General features: G+C 41.3%; 1 protein-coding gene across 3 annotated transcripts in view; it reads left to right on the forward strand.

Moving 5' to 3' along the window:
* The window catches only part of gareml (GRB2 associated, regulator of MAPK1-like), a 155923-nt gene extending 144018 nt beyond the window's left edge, over positions 1 to 11905 (forward strand). For all 3 annotated transcript variants that reach the window (XM_073057106.1, XM_073057107.1, XM_073057108.1), the window contains exons 5-6: positions 6556 to 6725; positions 10377 to 11905. In XM_073057106.1, coding sequence (XP_072913207.1) covers positions 6556 to 6725; positions 10377 to 11388 — 1182 coding nt within the window. In that variant the 3' untranslated portion in view covers positions 11389 to 11905. The remainder of the gene's footprint in view (positions 1 to 6555; positions 6726 to 10376) is intronic.
* Positions 11906 to 21317: the final 9412 nt, after the last annotated feature.

Here is a 21317-nt window from a genome sequence, read left to right on the forward strand (position 1 = left end):
TGTGTAGAGATAGCAGGAGCTCTGACGGAGATCTTTCAGATGTCATTAGAAACGGGGATTGTGCCGGAGGATTGGCGTATTGCTCATGTGGTTCCATTGTTTAAAAAGGGTTCTAGAAGTAAGCCTGGCAATTATAGACCTGTCAGTTTGACATCAGTGGTGGGTAAATTAATGGAAAGTATTCTTAGAGATAGTATTTATAATTATCTGGATAGACAGGATCTGATTAGGAGTAGCCAGCATGGATTTGTGCTTGGAAGGTCATGTTTGACAAACCTTATTGAATTTTTTGAAGGAGTTACGAGGAATGTTGACGAGGGTAAGGCAGTGGATGTAGTCTATATGGACTTCAGCAAGGCCTTTGACAAAGTTCCACATGGAAGGTTAGTTAAGAAGGTTCAGTCGTTAGGTATTAATGCTGGAGTAATAAAATGGATTCAACAGTGGCTAGATGGGAGATGCCAGAGAGTAGTGGTGGATAATTGTTTATCGGGATGGAGGCCGGTGACTAGCGGGGTGCCTCAGGGATCTGTTTTGGGCCCAATGTTGTTTGTAATATACATAAATGATCTGGATGATGGGGTGGTAAATTGGATTAGTAAGTATGCTGATGATACTAAGGTAGGAGGTGTTGTGGATAATGAGGTGGGTTTTCAAAGCTTGCAGGGAGATTTATGCCGGTTAGAAGAATGGGCTGAACGTTGGCAGATGGAGTTTAATGCTGAGAAGTGTGAGGTTCTACATTTTGGCAGGAATAATCCAAATAGAACATACAGGGTAAATGGTAGGGCGTTGAGGAATGCAGTGGAACAGAGAGATCTAGGAATAACAGTGCATAGTTCCCTGAAGGTGGAGTCTCATGTAGATAGGGTGGTGAAGAAGGCTTTTGGAATGCTGGCCTTTATAAATCAGAGCATTGAGTACAGAAGTTGGGATGTAATGTTAAAATTGTACAAGGCATTGGTAAGGCCAAATTTGGAATATTGTGTACAGTTCTGGTCACCGAATTATAGGAAAGATATCAATAAATTAGAGAGAGTGCAGAGACGATTTACTAGGATGTTACCTGGGTTTCAGCACTTAAGTTACAGAGAAAGGTTGAACAAGTTAGGTCTCTATTCATTGGAGCGTAGAAGGTTGAGGGGGGATTTGATCGAGGTATTTAAAATGTTGAGAGGGATAGATAGAGTTGACGTGAATAGACTGTTTCCATTGAGAGTAGGGGAGATTCAAACGAGAGGACATGATTTGAGAGTTAGGGGGCAAAAGTTTAAGGGAAACACGAGGGGGTATTTCTTTACTCAGAGAGTGATAGCTGTGTGGAATGAGCTTCCTGTAGAAGTAGTAGAGGCCAGTTCAGTTGTGTCATTTAAGGTAAAATTGGATAGGTATATGGACAGGAAAGGAGTGGAGGGTTATGGGCTGAGTGCGGGTAGGTGGGACTAGGTGAGATTAAGAGTTCGGCACGGACTAGGAGGGCCGGAATGGCCTGTTTCCGTGCTGTGATTGTTATATGTTATATGGTTATATAACATTCTCTGAGTAAATATATGTTTTTGCTTTGTCATTGTCACACTTTCACAGTAATTGGCATGCGGCTGTAATTTCTAACTTTGTGCCTGAAAGACCTGGCTCTAATTTTTACCACATGCCCCTAGTCCCAGATCACCAAGCTGCAGAAACAATTTCTCTCTCCATCTTCGATCCTCTTAGTAGCTTTGAAATTGATTGAATCAGGAAATACAGCTATTGTTTCTGAAATCTCACCTTTTAACCTGATATTATTCAAATAAGCTTGCACTTTATTCCCTCCACTGACATTGTATGTGATGGTAACAAAGACCACAGCATATGACCCAAGTCTAACAAACGTGACTCAGTCTGCATCATAGCTGTTGTTCATCTGCATGAGATGTTCAAGCTGATTCAACAGTTTTGTACACAAGAAAAAGCAGGTTGCCAGCAACAGGCATTGTATTATAAACAAGCCAGCGAGCCTCGGATGATCAGTCCTTCAAAACAAAGTAAAACTGCAGCAAGGGAACAGAAGACAAACATGGAATCCAGTTTTCTAAATTACCCATGGCTGGCTATTGGGATTCAATACTGGGGATGCTGCTAACTTTTCTGAATTTGCTTCATAACTTATTAGTACCGTGTTGGAACTTCCTTACTTAACCTATCATGTTTTTCTAATATTTCCTATCATCACCTAGCTCCAGAGCTGCTTTTGTGGGTTTAAAATTAGGCCGGGAAAATTGATATTTTTAACGTGGGGGGGGGGGGGCACCAGATCTGCTGTGTAAAGCAAGAACAGACTGAGCGTTGGAGACATAAGAGACTGCAGATGCTGGATTATGGAGTAAAAAATTAAACTGCTGGAAGATCTCAGCGGACTGGGCAGAATTTCTGAAGGCAAAGGGTTGACATCCCGTATCAGGAATGAGCTTGTTTGGAAGGTGGCCTGTATATGAAAATGAAAGGGAGGGAGGAGACAGAAGCTGGTAGGTGATAAACGGAACGAGATTTGGAGTTGTGTGCGAAGATGATGGGCAGATGGAGCAAAGTTGGAGTGGAGGATGGGGGTGGGGGGGAGGGAATGTGGAGATAGAGGTGGAAACAGGTAAGCAATTCCCATACCAAACTGACCTCTGCCATAGTAAGTCCAAATGCCAACTAGAGGAATAACACCGTAAAGCCCAATGTTATGAACATAGTTCCCAGTTTCAGATAATGCATCCATGGTCTACTCCTTTCTCACTTCCACCAGTCCACCCAGATACTCTCTTTTATTCACCTTTCCTATCCCCTCACCCACCTGGTTATATATACCCTTCAAACTTTCATTGATTACCTACCAGCCTCCGTCCTGTCTCTCCCCGGCACGCTCTCACCCATTTTCATCTGCCTAATCTTTCCTATATCACCTTTATCAGTTTCAACCTATTGCCATATACTGGCTGTCTTTCCCCTACACTCTCATTCCTGATGCAGAGACTCAACCCAAATCGTTGACCATTCCTTTGCCTCCATGGATAATGAGTTCTTCCAGTAGCTCGGGTTTTTTTTTGCTGCAGGCTGAACATTGCATCAACAAAGGACATTGCTGTTTGTGCAGCAGCTGTGGGGTAAAGTATGGACTGTGGTTGGGGGTGGAAATGGAGAATGTGGAGGGGAGATCTCCACAAGAGTTAACTGACTGAAAGCCTGAAAATTATGTTGAAGCATGGTCTAGGGATCATGGTCCAGAGAGTTACAGGGAAATTGTTAGTTTATATTTTGAGGTGTCCTGATATTTTCCCACATTAAATTTGTGGCTAGTGTGGAGGGCTGTCAGAGGTTACAGCAGGACATCGATTGGATGCAAAAGTGGGCTGAGAAGTGGCAGGTGGAGTTCATCCAAGATAAGTGTGAGGTGGTTCAATTTGGTAGGTCAAATATGATGGCAGAATATAGTATTAATGGTAAAACTCTTGGCAGTGTGGAGGTTCAGAGGGATCTTGGGGTCCGTGTCCATAGGGTACTCAAAGTTGCTATGCGGGTTGACTGTGTGATTACAAAGTCATACAGTACGTTGGCCTTCATCAACTGTGGGATTGAGTTCAAGAGCCGAGAGATAATGTTACGGATTTATAGGACCCTGGTCAGACCTCACTTGGAGTACTGTGCTCAGTTCTGGTAACCTCACTACCGGAAGGATGTGGAAACTATAGAAAGGGTGCAGAGAAGATTTACAAGGATGTTGCCTGGATTGGGGAGCATGCCTTATGAGGACAGGTTGCGTGAACTTGGCCTTTTCTCCTTGGGGCGACGGAGGATGAGAGGTGACCTGATAGATATGTATAAGATGATGAGAAGCATTGATCGTCTGGATAGTCAGAGACTTTTTCCCAGGGCTGAAGTGGCTAACATGAGAGGGCATAGTTTTAAGGTGCTTGGAAGTAGGTACAGAGGGGATGTCAGAAGTAAACACGAGGAAATCTGCAGATGCTGGAAATTCAAACAACACACACAAAATGCTGGTGGAACGCAGCAGGCCAGGCAGCATCTATAGGGAGAAGCGCTGTCGACATTTCGGGATGAGACCCTTCAGCATTTTGTGTGTGATGTCAGAAGTAAGTTTTTTAAGCAGAAAATGGTGAGTGCGTGGAATGGGCTGCTGGCAATGTCGGTAGAGCTGGATACAATAGAGTCTTTTAAGAGACTCTTTGATAGGTACATGGAGCTTAGAAAAATAGAGGGCTATGGGAAACCCGAGGTAATTTCTAAAGTAAGTACATGTTCGGCACAGCATTGTGGGCCGAAGGGGCTGTATTGTACTGTAGGTTTTCTATGTTTCTACATTTCTAAATTTCAACTGCCTGCCTAATTGTTTTAATTCATTTCAGTGTGTCACTTCTGCATTTGTTGTTGATTCTATTGGCATCATGTGTTACTATCATCAAAGTTGACTATATGAGTTTGCATAAGTTAGAAACTCCACTCAACCCGACACTGTACTCTGGGATGCTACACACTGAACATCATTACCCACTCCAGGCAAGAAAATTATTTCTTAAATGGTGAGAGATTAATTGATGCTCTGATGGACCTAGGTGTTCTAAAATGTCGTTCATTTAAGTTAACATGTTCGTGAGGAAAAGTTAGGAAGGCAAATATTAGAAGATAATTTATGAATGAGAGCAAGGAGATCTTTCTGCAGTCATGCAGAGCTTTGGTGAAACTGCATCTGCAATACTGCAGATAGATCTGGTCTCCATAACCTAAAGCTGTGCAACACATTTTGGGATGGCAAGTTATTCTTTGCCGGCCTGTACTCTGCTACGTTTGGAAGCACAATCGTTTGTCTCATTGAAACCTATGACATTCTTTGGGAGTTTTACATAGTGAATGCAGGGATGATATTGCCCATGACTGTCTGACTAGAACCAGGGACCACTGTTTGAAAATAGAAACAGTCATTCAGGGCAGAGTTGAAAGGGGTTCCTTCAACCAGAGCATAGTGAATCTTTGGATTTCTCTATCCTGGGGTGCTGTGAAGGCACAGTATTCTAATAAGGTTTGGTCAGATCTCTGTTTATTAAGGGAATTGGAAAAGTTAGAGTTAAAAGATCAACCATGATCTTATTGAATGATAGAGCGGGCATGATGGGACTGGCTGTAAGATCAATTCCTGCTTCAACTTATGCTCTTATGTTTCAACTTATTGCCTTTAAACTATTCTTCAGCTAGTTTTTGGGTCATGGCATCTTCTCATCCCAGCAAGAAATGCTCTGAATTGCCTTTTAGAAGTGAAAGTACTTGTTGGTTTTTCAATATCCTGTTTGGCTTTGCTGCAGATTTCTGGGCCCAGCTTGATCTTCCTTAAATTTCATGTATACTCATAACTCTTATTACATTGAGCTACTAATGCTGCATATCAGAACCAATAAAAGCTTAGAATGGAATATTGCTAATGTAGGCAGTGACATTACAAGGAAATATATAGTTGTTATCTACAAATAATTGTAAAAATGTTATAAGTCACATGAAGTCTCTTCTCGTCAGCTATGTCATTTTGTATGTTACTTGTTCAGCTCACTGTACTGAATTGGACGATGCTGTAATCCACTGCATAGAATTTCACAGAATAGAAACAGGCCATTCTGCTCAACATACCTGTACAACACACATGATACATTGCCTGTTCTATTTATTATAAATTACTATGATTGCACTTTGCGCATTTAGATGGAGACGTAACGTAAAGATTTTTACTGCTCATGCATGTGAAGGATGTAAGAAATAAAGCCAACTCAATTCAAAACAATTCAATTCAATACAAGTAATTATGCCATGGAAAATTCTCCGCTATCTCCTTCCCATTTTATCAACCTATCTTTTCATTTCTTTCCCCTTTTCATTTCTTGCCCAGCTTTTCTTTGAACCTATTCAAAGCTTCACAGATGCAGGAGAGTTAGTGATACCTGCACCAGTTATAGTTATGAAACTGGTGTTCCCCTCTTAACAATACCTGTTTCACAGAGACTCAGTCTGTTCTCAACTTCTTGAGAACCACAATAGATTCTTCAATAATAATGCTAATAAAATTATATTGGATTTTTCGCAGTAACTGCTGGCCTGTGAATACAGCTTTGGTTGAGACTGGCACTCATTGCCTTTCCCAACCACATTAATGAACAGATCAGTTGTGATTCATTATACAGAATGTATTTCCAACCCTGCATAAGATTGCTTCTGAATATTTTAAAGTGTTGGGTATTTCTTGTCTGAAATAGCTTCTGAAACACAAACAGAAAACACCCACATGTTAGTTTTAGAACTGATCGATCAATAATGCTATTTGTTTAATATATGAAAGCTATGGATTTCTAACCACCTTTCAGTGTTCCACAGCATAAGAATTAAGTCAAGGATGATGGTTATTCGATTGATGTTCACATAATCTGGAGTCATCCGAAATGTTCCAAGTATCATAACACATCGTGGATTTTCATTGTGTGATGGAATTAACAGGAAAGTTTGCAGAAAAATATCATGTTTTCATTTTGATAGGTGAAAGAAGAATGTCGACTTCTAAACGCTCCCCCTATCCCACCACGGGGTACTATAGGCGTTCTGGCGCCTAGCCCACCGGTTCCCCCTCGGTTTGCAAAAGCACAGCTCCAGCAGGCCCATTCACCAAGCCCTAGCCTGTCTTATTACTCATCTGGTCTTCATGACATGTAAGTGGCTCTCAGTTGAATTACAGTTTATCGCAAGTCATTTAAAACAGAGAATGTAAACCTTGTGGGATACTGTATATATTTGACTAATCCTAATTTTTAAGAAGAATTTTTAACATAATCATTATCATCCAAGCATGAATTTTCCTTGCCTTGACTCATCTTTAATGTAAAATTCTGTATCTCTAAACCAACTGTTATTAATAATCTTGTGTATGTGTGCATTTCCTGCCCACAGAATGTTACCTCATTTTGGTACTGCTATCATGTCAACAATAAAAATAAATAATTTATTGTGAGCTCCTCCATTTAAACAATTGACTTCCATCAGTGGAAGCACAGAAGTAGTGTTAGGTGCAACATTTTAAAAACATCCATTTGGAGGAATGGAACTCAGCACTAGCAGTAGTTTATTTTCAGTCCCAGATATGTTGACTGACTGTAATTAAAAGAAGGTTAAAAGGTTGGCTTAAACTGAAGTTGACGGTTTTATATAGTAAAACAATAAACTGTAATTCGCAGTCCTTCTTCACTATTGTCAACAGATTATGAAAATATTTTTCTGAATATCTTAAATTTTATGATTATGCAAATTAGCAGATAATAAATCAGTTATTTTTATAACTTACTATTTTTAGTCTTTATTCAGGTTTGTGGAGAAGTTTACTATTTCACTGAACTCTGAGAGCAGTTTCCACTTATTTTCCAAAAATAGTGTACCGACATTGACATCCTGGGACCTTTTTTGTTGCAATAAATAAACTCAGTGGCCTCTTTATTAGGTACACCTGCTCATTAATGCAAATATCTAATCAGCCGCAAACAAGAGAAAATCTGAAGCGACACACACAAAATGCTGGAGGAACTCAGCAGGCCAGGCAGCAACTATGGAAAAATGTACAGTCGATGTTTCAGGCTGAGACCCTGCAGCAGGACTCAGCTAATCATATGGCAGCAACTCAATGCATAAAAATATCAAGCATGCTGAAGAGGTTCAGTTATTGTTCAGACCAAGCATTAGAATGGGGAAGAAATGTGATCTAAATGACTTTGACTGTGGAGTGATTGTTTGTGCCAGACAGTGTGGTTTGATAATCTCAGAAACTGCTGATCACCTAGGATTTTTATCACAACAGACTCTAAAGTTTACAGAGAATGGTGAGGAAAACAAAAAAAAAAAGACTTTGAGCGGCAGTTCTGTGGGTGAAATTGCTTTGTCAACGAGATAAGTTGGAGGAGAATGGCCAGACGGGTTCAAGCTGACAGGAAGGCGACAGCACCTCCAATACCCACGCGTTACAGTAGTGGTGCAGAAGGGCATTCTTGACATACAGCACATCGAACCTTGAAGTGGATGCTGCCGCAGAAGACCACACCAGGTTCCGCTCCTGTACCTAAGAAAGTGGCCACTGATGTAGATGAAAAACAGGAACCTGAGAGCTGGAGGCAGAAATGATCTTCAACTGTGTGATTTAATCACCTGCAGTATTTTAAAGGGCCAGGTGTAATAAAAGTGAAATTTGGTTAAAAGCAGTTGGAATATGCAGGAAAATTAGATTCAGGGTGCAAGTGCCCTGAATTCTTGCAGGTGGAGAAGCTGCTTTCAAAAAAGCTGAGGAAGCTGGATTTGCCAGACGTGATTAACCACAAAAGCCCTGAAATGAGTTTGAGTTCAGTAAAAATAAGTTAGAGACTGACAGATAGCTGAGCCAGATATGACAAATCAATTCTTCAGTGATCTAACCAGACAAAGTATCATTAAAAGACACAAATCATATAAAATCTGCTTAGAAGTAGAGATATGTTATTTTTCTTAATATGAGCTGTATTAGATCTATTTAGATATGGCATAATGCACTTCAGCACTGACACTCATTTCTTCAGTAGATGCCCACATAAATGGCCAATTTAATGACAAATAGGCTCTCCTTAAAATCACAAATTCAATTTTAAAATGCTTAAGACATATTTTCTGCAGTTGTGCTTCCTGTTATGTACATTAATTATTTCTTGTACTGTACGTGATTTAACACGACAGGCAATTTCTCTGGCCCTTGAATCTCTAGCAATTACTGTCATAGTTTGCACTGTGGGATATTTACCACCTGATGCTTATAAATGGAATATCTCTTTCAAACAATAAAGGCAATCTGTGGTACAGAATTTTATAATCGGCAAGTCTAAAAAAAAGTACTCAGCCATAATGTATCTGAAATAATGCTTCTCATGCAATAAACAAACAGCTGATACAAAGGCTCCTGAATATCACAGTGCTATGCCTGAGATTTGTCGAGAGCTGCTCAGTGGTATCTGTGAGAAAGCCCAATATACAAACAATTCCACAATAAGAGAGGTGATCGTACAAAAGTGCAAGCTTGACAGTTGAAGACTAAAACAATGGGAAATAATTTAAATGTTTCAGACCAATCAACATAGTAAATATTATAGAGAAATGTCTTTCTGTACAAATTTATGCTCTCAAAAGTAAGCTCATAATGAATGACGGATCCCTACCATACTAACCAGCCTGAAGACCCACAATGATTTACGAACAGCTTCTTCTCCTTCATCAGATTTCTGAAGAGTTCATGAACACTTGCTATTCCTTTAATTTTGCACTATATATTTATTTTGTAATTTAAATATCTTTGCACTATCCTACTGCCGCAAACAACAAATTTCATGTCATATAAGCTGGTGATAATAAACCTGATTCTGATTCTAAATTTGTGTTGAGGAAGGGAATTGCCACATTTTACTTCAACATTAACTTCACAGTAACCTTGACAATTTCTTGTATATTATTTACGCCTTGAACTTGCCCAGGAGTGTTGTCTGGAAATCAACTGTACTGATAACTTTTAACAACACAGTATTTTTGATTAGATTTACCTTCACCAGAGAAGACAGACAATTGAAAAAGATATTCAAAAAAACTGCAGATGGGGAAATTGGAAATAAAAATAAGGCTAGAAACCTTCAGCAAGTCAGGGAGGAGGTTTTATTTGTCCCATTCTTTCAGCTAATGAGATTTTAAAAATTATTTCACTTTTTTTTCTTTTCTGTCTTTTCAATCCACAATCTTAATTTCCCTCATTTCCTCTATTTGTGTTTCTAATTTGACGATGAATGCACCTCCTCGAATTCTTTGATTATTTTGAGAACATTAGATTTGATTGGCTAAGCATGAATTTCACATATCCCAATGCCTTTGCTTTCCTCTCCCACTATCAGTTGGTGTTTCCTTTATCCCCAGAGGTAAAAATTTTGGACAGGAAAATGTCTTATTTACAAGGTAATTACAAGATGCAGCTCCTTTTAGCAACAAAAGCAATGGCATCCTAAGTTTTGACGCATACTGTGCCCACGGTTCAGTGTTGAATCAATGCAAAATCAAATCTACTTATAAAGTAAAATCCAATATTGAAGGTTAAATTCAGCAGCTGACTGTGATTTCTTGCCATCGTGATATAATGAAACAAGATCCACCGAGAATTTATTTACTTGCTAAATGCCACGCCACCTTTGCCGCCATGTTCATGCTTGTTGTTTTGTGATTCATGGTTTCCTCTCACAGTTGTTTTTTTTTGTCAGATGCATTAATGAGCCATGTTTCCAATACACCCTCCATTCATTTCCTTCTGTTTTCAGGTCTGGAACGCGCAGTGACAGCTGTTCACCATCTCCAGACTCGTACTCCCTTTACTGCTATCCCTGCACGTGGGGTGACTGCAAGACTACGGATTCTTCCAACCGCCCACTGTCGGGGAATATTTCATCAAATATCCAGAATGTACAGACTTCCTGGTCCGACCAATGGGGATATTCAGACAGTGTTCAAAGTGTGATCAGTGGGCGATCCACACCGAAATTATCTGGAGATACCACCTTCAGAAGTTATTATAGTTGTCCCCGATTGAAGCCACCAAGTTCCCAGAAACGGTTTGCCCCTTTTGGGGCATTGAATCCATTTGCCAACTCTACCTACTCATCCAGTCCATCAGCAACAGATTGGTTGGAACCTTCTGATTATTACAAGTCTCCATCTGTTACGTCGGAGCGCTTTGATTCAATTGACCTTACTGTCAGCCGTAGTACCTCTCCTGATCCAGCCTCTGGAGATCCGAAGTACAATCAGGAGTACAGGCACTGTGCACAGGATTCACTGTACAAACAGTCTGAGAGCATATCGTGTCCCGTCCCACCACCACGGCCTCCGAAAGTCTGTGATTCAGACAATATCATCATCCGGAGTACAGCTTCTCTTTCTCCCACTGTTGTACGAGGTGCTGAGGGTGGTATCACAAGGGTCTATCTCACCCAGGGTGTTATTGAAGTTCCTCCAGCATCATCAAGGAGTAATGCAGAGATAGCTGTCACCCTTCCTTCATCTAATACACCAGTTATGCCCAGATTAAACGGTAGTGACTTGTACTGGCACCCACCGTCTGACTTATCTACTCTTTCGATGGAGGAAGTCTCCAAATGCCTAAGATTCATTGGCCTTTCAGAGGATGTGGTGACGTTCTTCATCCGTGAGCGCATCGATGGAAATATTTTTGTTCAGTTGACTGAGGAGATTTTATCTGATGATTTTAAACTCACAAAACTACAAGTGAAAAAGATCATGCAGTTTATCAAAGGGTGGAGGCCGAAGATTTAACCTAATTCCTTGTTTAGCTAAGTGGGTTAAGGTTTAACTCTTTAACTCATAGGAGGACCTTCAGTTTTAAAGACTTTCTATGAACATCACTTCCAGATGTTTAAAGTACAAATTATTTGTTGGCAGTTTATGTAGTGCAGTGTGAAGTATGTGTTATTAAATTGTGGTATCTTTTGTAGCTGACATTGTACTCTGTCCTTTGCCTTCAGATTAAGTGCACAATTTGGTAGGTGCAAATATGAGTTAAAGAGTTAAATTATTACTGAACTGCGGTAAATGCTGCCTTATTGGAACTTGAATAGTCTAGATTATGGAAACTTCAGCCTCTGTTTATTCAAACTCCTCCTGTTTCCATAAATGTTTAAAATGCTTCCACAATGGAATGCTGAAATACAATTTCCATTTCTTTTAATCAGTTAACTCCTACTGTTAGTGTTACTGAGGATGAATTAGATTAATGGTGGATAAATTCCTTCTATCATTGAACTAATAAAACAGTGGGATTCTATTAAAGAAACAGTTTGTGTTACCTACAATTTTTTTTTCTGCACCTGTGAATTCTACAGTCTCTCCCTAACGAACAAAAAAGGGCAGCCTAGGAACTTTATCATAGTTGTTGAAATATATCTGGTATAGCATGTAGTTGTTATTGAAAGCTAGAAGAAGAAGAAGAAAAGGGCACACACATGTGAGAATAGTGCAGTACTCTTTGTTGTAGTACATTACATATGCCTATAATTTAGAACATTGTTTAAGCCAGTAATTTGATCTAAAAATGTACCATACTAAACACTACTGTCTTAAATCTGTATAGTCTGTTATTTGTGGAAGACAGCTCTTAATTATACTGGTTAATAGTTTTGGTTTCTTTCAACTAATCTTTTTTTTGGAATATTTCTGTATATTTATGGACAAGTAAATTTTCTCACTGTAGATGTTCATGTTGATATAATTTTTTTAACAATGAAATTTGATAATACTGCAAATGTACGGAAATGCCCGTTTATGCATAATTTAATTGATACAAACCAATACAGATAATACATGACAAAATTAACGATGGATACTTTCGCTGCTTTACTGTCTGAACCTTTCTATTTGCACATAACAGGCTTTGTTTTACTTGCAGAAATACTAGCAGCTGAGATGTTTTCAATGACCCTATTATAGCCTTCCATGTTCTTCATGTATGGTTGCTGGGGAAGTATTGTCATCTTTTTATCGTGTCCATACATGGCCCAGCCAGAACTGCACACATTTTTGCGCCATGTTGCTGAATTCGGCAAGATCTGCAACAGTACAGGTTTCCTCTAGCGATGGGCATTGCAGGAGATGTTGCAGAGTTTGTGGCTCAGTTCCACATTCACAAGTTGTCGGGCTGGTTGTATATCCCCATTTGCTTAGTGACACCTTTGAACGACCTACACCAGCCCTAAGTTTGTTAAGGCACTTCCAGGTTGCCCAGTTGCTCCTGGGGGAAGGCTTTCATCCGGTGGAATTTCCATTGTTAGGGGCTATTTGAGACTGGCGAGCCGGTCTTTCCACAAGGTGATGCGGGCTTCAGATGGGGTTGATTGTAATGGAGCAACACTGTTCATGAAGCTCTTCCTTGACTTTAGGTTTATGACCACGTAGAGGGTGCCTTTCATCTGATGTTTGACGGAGTTGTTCTTTCTTGCTGGTTACCAGTATTGTCATAGCTTGAGGTGATTTGGCAGATGATATTTTCCACACAGATCCTCATTTGTTGCTCTAGAAATAAAGCTGTTTTGGTTAGGCTTGACAGTATTCTACACAGAGGATTGGTCCAAATTAATCTAATGACTTGTCCATACATAAAGCATCGGCTATTTGCTTATGTTGATTTCAGGATTCAAACAGGTTATTTGCTTCAGTTAAGCCAGCAGAGCGTCTAAATTTGCACTGCTTAAAACCAGCCTGCACCTTCTGGACAACAGGTCGTACAGTGAACCCTTAACTATCACGGGATACATTCCAGAAACGGCTGTGAATTCTGGTCATTCCCTTCTGACTCATGCAGAGCTGAATGAATTTTTATTTGCTGGAATATTTAACTTGAATCCTCTCAAAATAGTGAATCAGGTAAATGTTCTCCTTTTGTTGGGACTGTCGGTAGGACATCTAAAACTTAGTAGTAGAATAACTGGCTGAGAAATGCCTTGGGGTTTTCCTTTATCCTGCCCGCCAAGGCCTTCTCGTGGCCCCTTCTGGCTCTCCTAATTTCCTTCTTAAGCTCCTTCCTGTTAGCCTTATAATCTTCTAGATCTCTAACATTACCTAGCTCTCTGAACCTTTTGTAAGCTTTTCTTTTCTTGACTATATTTACTACAGCCTTTGTACACCACGGTTGCTGTACCCTAACATAACTTTCCTGTCTCATTGGAACACACCTATGCAGAACACCTCACAAATATACCCTGATCATTTGCCACATTTCTTCTGTACCTTTCCCTGAGAACACCTGTTCCCAATTTAAACTTCAAAGTTCCCACCTGATAGTCTCATAATTCCCCTTACTCCAATTAAACGCTTTTCTAACTTGACTGTTCCTACCTCTCTCCAATGCTATTGTAAAGGAGATAGAATTATGATCACTAACTTAAAAATGCTCTCCCATTGTGAGATCTGACACCTGACCAGGTTCATTTCCCAATACCAGATCAAGTACAGCCTCTCCTCTTGTAGGATTATCTACATTTTGTGTCAAGGAACCTTCCTGAACACACCTAACAAACTCCACCCCATCTAAACCCCTTGCTCTAGGGAGATGCCAATTGATATTTGGGGAAATTAAAATCTCCCATCACGTCAACTCTGTTTCCCGATCTGCACCTCGATATCCCTGGTACTATTGGGCAGCCTATAAAAAACACCCAGTAGAGTTATTGACCACTTCCTGTTCCTAATCTCCACCCATAGAGACTCCATGGACAATCCCTCCATGACGTCCATCTTTTCTGCAGCCATGACACTATCTCTGACCAGCAGTGCTACGCCCCCACCTCATTTGCCTCCCTCCCTGTCCTTTCTGAAACATGTAAAACCCGACTTGAAGTAATCATTCCTGTCCCTGAGCCATCCAAACCTCTGTAATGGCCATCACATCATATCTCCAAGTACTGATCCACGCTCTAAGCTCATCTGCTTTGTTCACAATACTCCTTGCATTAAAGTAGACACATCTCAAATGTTAGAAAGGTACAAAAGCATCATGCATTATGTTTTCATGTACATCAGTTTGTGATCAAGTTGAGGCTCATGCTCGACACACACGGCATATTGTGTGCACTCCTTGTAATAAAGTACTTGTATTTTCAAGAGTGTTTGTGATAACAAACTGTCTCACCATTGTTGCAACTGCCATGATATTTTCTGTTATATTTGTGGCAAGTATACAGCTAAATCTCAAAGACGGAGCATGACTCTTCCCATTAAGAAAGTCTATGAGCTCTACTTTGGTGTAAAATTGGCGACCAAGACAAAGTCTGGGCTCCTCACATTTATTATGCAACATGTATTGTCAATCTTAAAGCTTGGCTCAGAGGTACATGGAAGCCAATGCTGTTCACTTTCCTGATGATACAGTGAGAGCAGAGGATCATGTGACAGACTGCGACTTCTGTCTGACCAGTGTTTCTGGTTTCTCTGCTAAAAACAAGGAATCCATTAAATACCCTAATCTCCCTTCAGTCATGACAGTACTGAAGCCACCAGATATGTGGAGTCAGACAAACATGCCACGATGCACGAGCCAGGACTGGAAAACGATACTGATGCAGATTTGAACCCTTTATGTCAAGTGAGCCTCTTCCGATAACTCAGTCCGAGTTAAGTGACCTGATCGGAGACTTGGGTTTGTCAAAGGCAAAAGCAGAATTACTGGGTTCAAGACCACAAGGTTGGAATCTGCTGTCAGTGTGCACAAAAACTTCTGTAAACGATTTCGATATTTTAGACAGATGTTTCCCAGATAACTGATACCAAGCTTAAGGAAGGCATTTAGTTGTCCACAAATCAAACAGGCCATCAATGACGGGCTATTCAAAGAACTTTTAATAGGACCAGAGAAAATCACATGGAAGGTATTCAAAGACATTGCTGAAAACTTTCTTGGCTACTACAAAGCACCAAACTCTGTGCAACTGGTTGACAACATGCTTCAAGCGTACAAAGCCATGAAGTGGAACATGTCACTGAAGATTAATTTTCTGCATTCCTTTTTAAACTTCTTCCCTACAGATCTTGGTACTGCCAGTGATGAGCATGGTGAAAGGTTTCACAGCCATGGAGAAACGGTATCAGGGCAACTGAAATCCATCAATAATGGCTGATTATTGTTGGACACTTAACTGAGAAGCCTCAGACATTTAGTACAAATGAAAGTAATCAACATAACATTTTTAGCTCAGTTCAAATATTGCAAAGCGTCAGCATTGTTATGCAATTAAATGCATTATATTCAATAGAACCATAGAACATTACAGCACAGAAACAGGCCTTTTGGCCCTTCTTAGCTGTACCGAACCACTTTTCTGCCTAGTCCCACTGACCTGCACCTGGACCATATCCCTCCATACACCTCTCATCCATGTATCTGTCCAAGTTTTTCTTAAATGTTAAAAGTGAGCCCACATTTACCACTTCATCTGGCAGCTCATTCCACACTCCCACCACTCTCTGTGTGAAGTAGCTCCACCTAATGTTCCCTTTAAACTTTTCCCCCTTCACCCTTAACCCATGTCCTCTGGTTTTTTTTCTTCCCTAGCCTCAGTGGAAAAAGCCAGCTTGCATTCACTCTATCTATACCCATCAAAAGTTTATATACCTCTATCAAATCTCCCCTCATTCTTCTATACTCCAGGGAATAAAATCCTAACCTATTGAACCTTTCTCTGTAACTCAGTTTCTCAAGTCATGGCAACATCTTTGTAAACCTTCTCTGCACTTTTTCAGCCTTATTAATATCCTTCCTGTAATTAGGTGACCAAAACTGCACACAATACCCCGAATTCAGCCTCACCAATGTCTTATGCAACCTCACCATTACATTCCAACTCTTATACTCAATACTTTGATTTATAAAGGCCAATGTACCAAAAGCTCTCTTTACTACCTTATCTACCTGTGACGCCACTTTTAGGGAATTTTGTATCTGTATTCCCAGATCCCTCTGTTCTACTGCACTCCTCAGTGCCCTACCATTTACCTTGTATGTTCTACCTTGGTTTTTCCTTCCAAAGTGCAATACCTCACACTTGTCTGTATTAAACTCCATCTGCCATTTTTCAGCCCATTTTTCCAGCTGGTCTAGATCCCTTTGCAAGCTTTGAAAACCTTCCTCACTGTCCACTACACCTCCAATCTTTGTATCATCAGCAAATGTGCTGATCCAATTTACCACATTGCCATCCAGATCATTGATATAGATGAAAAATAACGATGGACCCAGGGACTGATCCCTGTGGCACCCACTAGTCACAGGCCTCCACTCAGAGGAGCAATCCTCCACTACCACTCTCTGGCTTCTTCCATTGAGCCAAAGTCTAATCCAATTTACTACCTCGCCATGTATCTCTAGCAACTGAATCTTCCTAACTAACCTCCCATGTGGGACCTTGTCAAAGGTCTTACTGAAGTCCATGTAGACAACATCCACTGGCTTCCCTTCATCCATTTGCCTGGTAACCTCCTCAAAAAACTCTAATAGATTTGTTAAACATGACAAACATGACCTACCATGCACAAAGCAGTGTTGATTCTCCCTAATAAGTCCCTGTCTATCTAAATACTTGTAGATCCTATCTCTTAGTACTCCTTCCAATAATTTACCTACTACCGACATCAAACTTACCACCTATAATTTCCCCGATTACTTCCAGAGCCTTTTTTAAACAACGGAACAACATGAGCTATCCTCCTTTCCTCCGGCACCTCACCCATGGATACCAACATTTTAAATATATCCTGTGTCTGCCAGGGCCCCTGCAATTTCAACTCTAGTCTCCTTCAAGGTCCAAGGGAATACCCTGTCAGGTCCTGGGGATTTATCTACTCTGATTTGCCTCAAGATAGCAAGCACCTCCTCCTCTTCAATCTGTATAGGTTCCATGACCCCACTACTTGTTTGCCTTATTTTCATTGACTCCATGCCAGTTTCCTTAGTAAATACAGATGCAAAAAAACCATTTAAGATCTCCCCCATTTCTTTTGGTTCCATACAGAGCCGACCACTCTGATCTTCAAGAGGGCCAATTTTATCCCTTACTATCCTTTTGCTCTTAATATACCTGTAGAAGCTCTTTGGATTATCCTTCACCTTGACTGCCAAAGGAACCTCATGTCTTCTTTTAGCCCTCCTGATTTCTTTCTTAAGTATTTTTTTTGCACTTTTTATACTCCTCAAGTACCTTATTTGCTCCCTGTTTCCTATACATGTCATACATCTCTTTCTTCTTCTTTATCAGAGTTCCAATATCCTGAGAGAACCAAGGTTCCTTATCCTTATTCACTTTGCTTTTAATCCCGACAGGAACATACAAACTCTGCACTCTCAAAAATTTCTCCTTTGAAGGCCTCCCTCTTACCAATGACATCCTTGCCAGAGTACAACCTGTCCCACTCCACGCTTTTTAGATCCTTTCTCATTTCTTCAAATTTGGCCTTTTTCCAGTTTAGAACCTCAGCCTGAGGACCAGATCTATCTTTATCCATGATCAAGTTGAAACTAATGGTGTTGTGATCACTGGAACCAAAGTGTTCCCCTACACACACTTCCATCACCTGTCCTAACTCGTTTCCTAATAGGAGATCTAATATTGCATCCTCTCTAGTTGGTACCTCTATATATTGATATAGAAAACTTTCCTGAACACCTTTTACAAACTCTAACCCGTCCAGACCTTTAACAGTATGGGAGTCCCAATCAATATGTGGAAAATTAAAATCCCCTACTATCACAGCTTTATGTTTCCTGCAGTTGTCTGCTATTTCTCTGCAGATTTGCTCCTTCAATTCTCGCTGACTATTGGGTGGTCTATAATACAACCCCATTAATGTGGTCATACCTTTCCTGTTTCTCAGCTCCACCCATATGGTCTCAGTAGACAAGCCCTCTAATCTGTCCTGCTGAAGCACTGTTGTAATATTTTCCCTGACTAGCAATGCCACACCCCCACCCTTCATCCCTCTGCCTCTATTACGTCTGAAACATCGGAACCCTGGAACATTGAGCTGCCCCTCCTGTAGCCAAGTTTCACTAATGGCTACAATGTCATAATTCCACAAGTCAATCCACGCCCTCAGCTCGTCTGCCTTCCCCACAATACTCCTCGCATTGAAATAGACACACCTCAGAAGATTATTACCACCACACACAACCCTTCTATTTGTGACTTTGCATAAACCTTTAACATCATTTATTTTCACCCTCGTTCCACTATCTACTCTGGTACTCTGGTTCCCATCGCCCTGCAAATCTAGTCTAAACCACCCCCCCCCCCCCAATAACACTAACAAACCTCCCTGCAAGGATATTGGTCTCCCTGTACTTCAGGTGTAACCCGTCTCTCTTGTACAGGTCCCACCTGCCCCAGAAGAGGTCCCAATGATCCTGAAATCTGAAACCCTGCCCCCTACACCAGTTCCTCAGCCACGTGTTCATCCTCCAGAGCATCCTATTCTTACCCTCACTGACATGTGGCACAGGTAGCAATCCTGAAATTACCACTCTCGAGGGCCTGCATTTTAACTTCCTACCAAGCTCTCTATACTCACTCTTCAGGACCTCTTCACTCTTTCTTCCTACGTCATTGGTACTGATGTGTACCATGACATCTGGCTGCTCACCCTCCCACTTCAGAATGCTGTGCACGCGATCAGTGACGTCCCTGACCCTGGCACCTGGGAGGCAACAAACCATCCGGGAGTCTCTGTCGCGACCACAGAACCTCCTGTCTGTACCTCTAACTATTGAGTCCCCTATCACTACCACTCTCTTCTTCTTCCCCCCCTCCGACTCAGTACCAGAGATCTGGCTTCCGCAGCTTGTCCCAGGTGTCACCCTCCCCCCCCCCCCCCCCCCAACAGTATCCAAATCAGTATACTTGTCATTGAATGGAATGGCCACAGGGGAGCCCTGCTCTACCTGCCCCTTCCCCTTCCCTCACCTGACGGTAACCCAATTACCTGTGCGCTGCTCCTTTGGCGTAACTGCTTCCCTGTAGCTACTGTCTATAAACTCCTCATTGTCCTGAATGATCCGGAGGTCATCCAGCTCCAGCTCCAGTTCCCTAACGCAGTTTGTTAGGAGCTGCAGCTGGATGCACTTCTTGCAGGTATCATTGTCAGGGACACCGAAGGCCTCCCTGACTTCCCACATCCTGCAAGAGGAGCATTCCAACATCCTGCCTGGCATTCTCTCTACTCTAAAATAAAAATTAATTTTTTGTTTCTCCAAATTTCTACATGATACAAGTGGTTTGAAATTATATTTGTGTTCAGCTTCAAACAGTCTATCATAGCCTCAAAAACATTCTGAGGAAACAACGCTTTCAAAAAAAATTTGCTGTCCAGTGTAATGGCTGGGGTCACCCATCTTGTAAAGGCACTGCCAGAAAAAGGCTGTGGTAAACAAACTCCTGTAGAAAAATTTGCCAAAAACAATTATGGTCATGGATAGACCCAAATTGCTTTTGTCATATGACAGGGCACACAGTGATGATAATAATGATCCATTCAAAACATTGATTGGAACAATGATCAATTACTGAAGGTCAGCCTGGGATTGGTTGTCAGGCTGACCAATAGGAGGTGTTTGCTTCAGCTCACCTTTCCTGGGAATTTTAATGGGACATCTTAGTGGTAGAATACTTTGTTGAGGAAAGGGTGTGCTTTCCATCACCTCATTCAAAAAACAAAACTCTCTCAGTGATTACCCAAAGACTCAAATTCATTCTGTTCATTTCATCATTAGGAAAAGAACTGTTAAATTGGAAGACTCATCAGGCTATGAGGTATGTATGATGATAGAGGAATACTGTACCACTGGGCTTCAGCTGCAGCTACATGAAACCCCAGAAGTTAAATATGTGAAAATTAGGAGTTTACAATATAAATTGTTGATGACATGACAACAGCTCAGTAGAGAACATGGTACAGAATTGGAGCGAGCAGGCTCCATGATTTGCAAATATTGCCCTGTATGCTTTGGTAGAGAAGAAAGATTGTTATGCTCAAAGTTCAAAGTAAGTTTATTATCAAAGTACATATATGTCACCAAATACAACCGAGATGCACTTTGTTGCAGGCATGTAATTAAATCCAAGAAACAAATAGAATCAATGAAAGGCCACACCCGATAGGGTGGACAAGCAACCAGTGTGCAAACAGAAAAAACCTGTTCCTGCCTGAACCTGGTGGTGTGGGCCCCGAGACTCCTGTACCACCCTCCTGATGGCAGCAGCCAGAGAAGAGCATGGCCTGGGTAGTTAGGGTCCTCGATGATGGATGCTGCTTTCCTGCAACAGCGCTCCATGTAGATGTACTCAATGGTGGGGAGGGCTTTACCCATGATAGATCAGGTCATATACACTACGTTTTGTAAGGGGCTGCGGGAGACAGACAAGTGGGTCACAGTCAGGAGGGGGTACTAGAGAGTACCCCTGTGACTGTACCCCTTGATAATAAGTACTCCTGTTTAAGTACTGTTGGGGAGGGGTTTTGGCCTACCTGGGGGAAGCGGCAGTGGCCGTGCCTCTGGCACCGAGACTGGCCCTGTGGCTCAGAAGGGTAGGGAAGAGGAAGGAAGTAGTGATAGGGGGCTCTATAGTTAGGGGGTCTGCAGGCGATTCTGTGGGCCAACAAAAGAAACTTGGATGGTGGTTTGCCTCCCAGGTCCAATGGTCTGGGAT

This window comes from Hemitrygon akajei, chromosome 9 (assembly GCF_048418815.1).
Source record: "Hemitrygon akajei chromosome 9, sHemAka1.3, whole genome shotgun sequence".
Lineage (NCBI taxonomy): Eukaryota > Metazoa > Chordata > Chondrichthyes > Myliobatiformes > Dasyatidae > Hemitrygon > Hemitrygon akajei.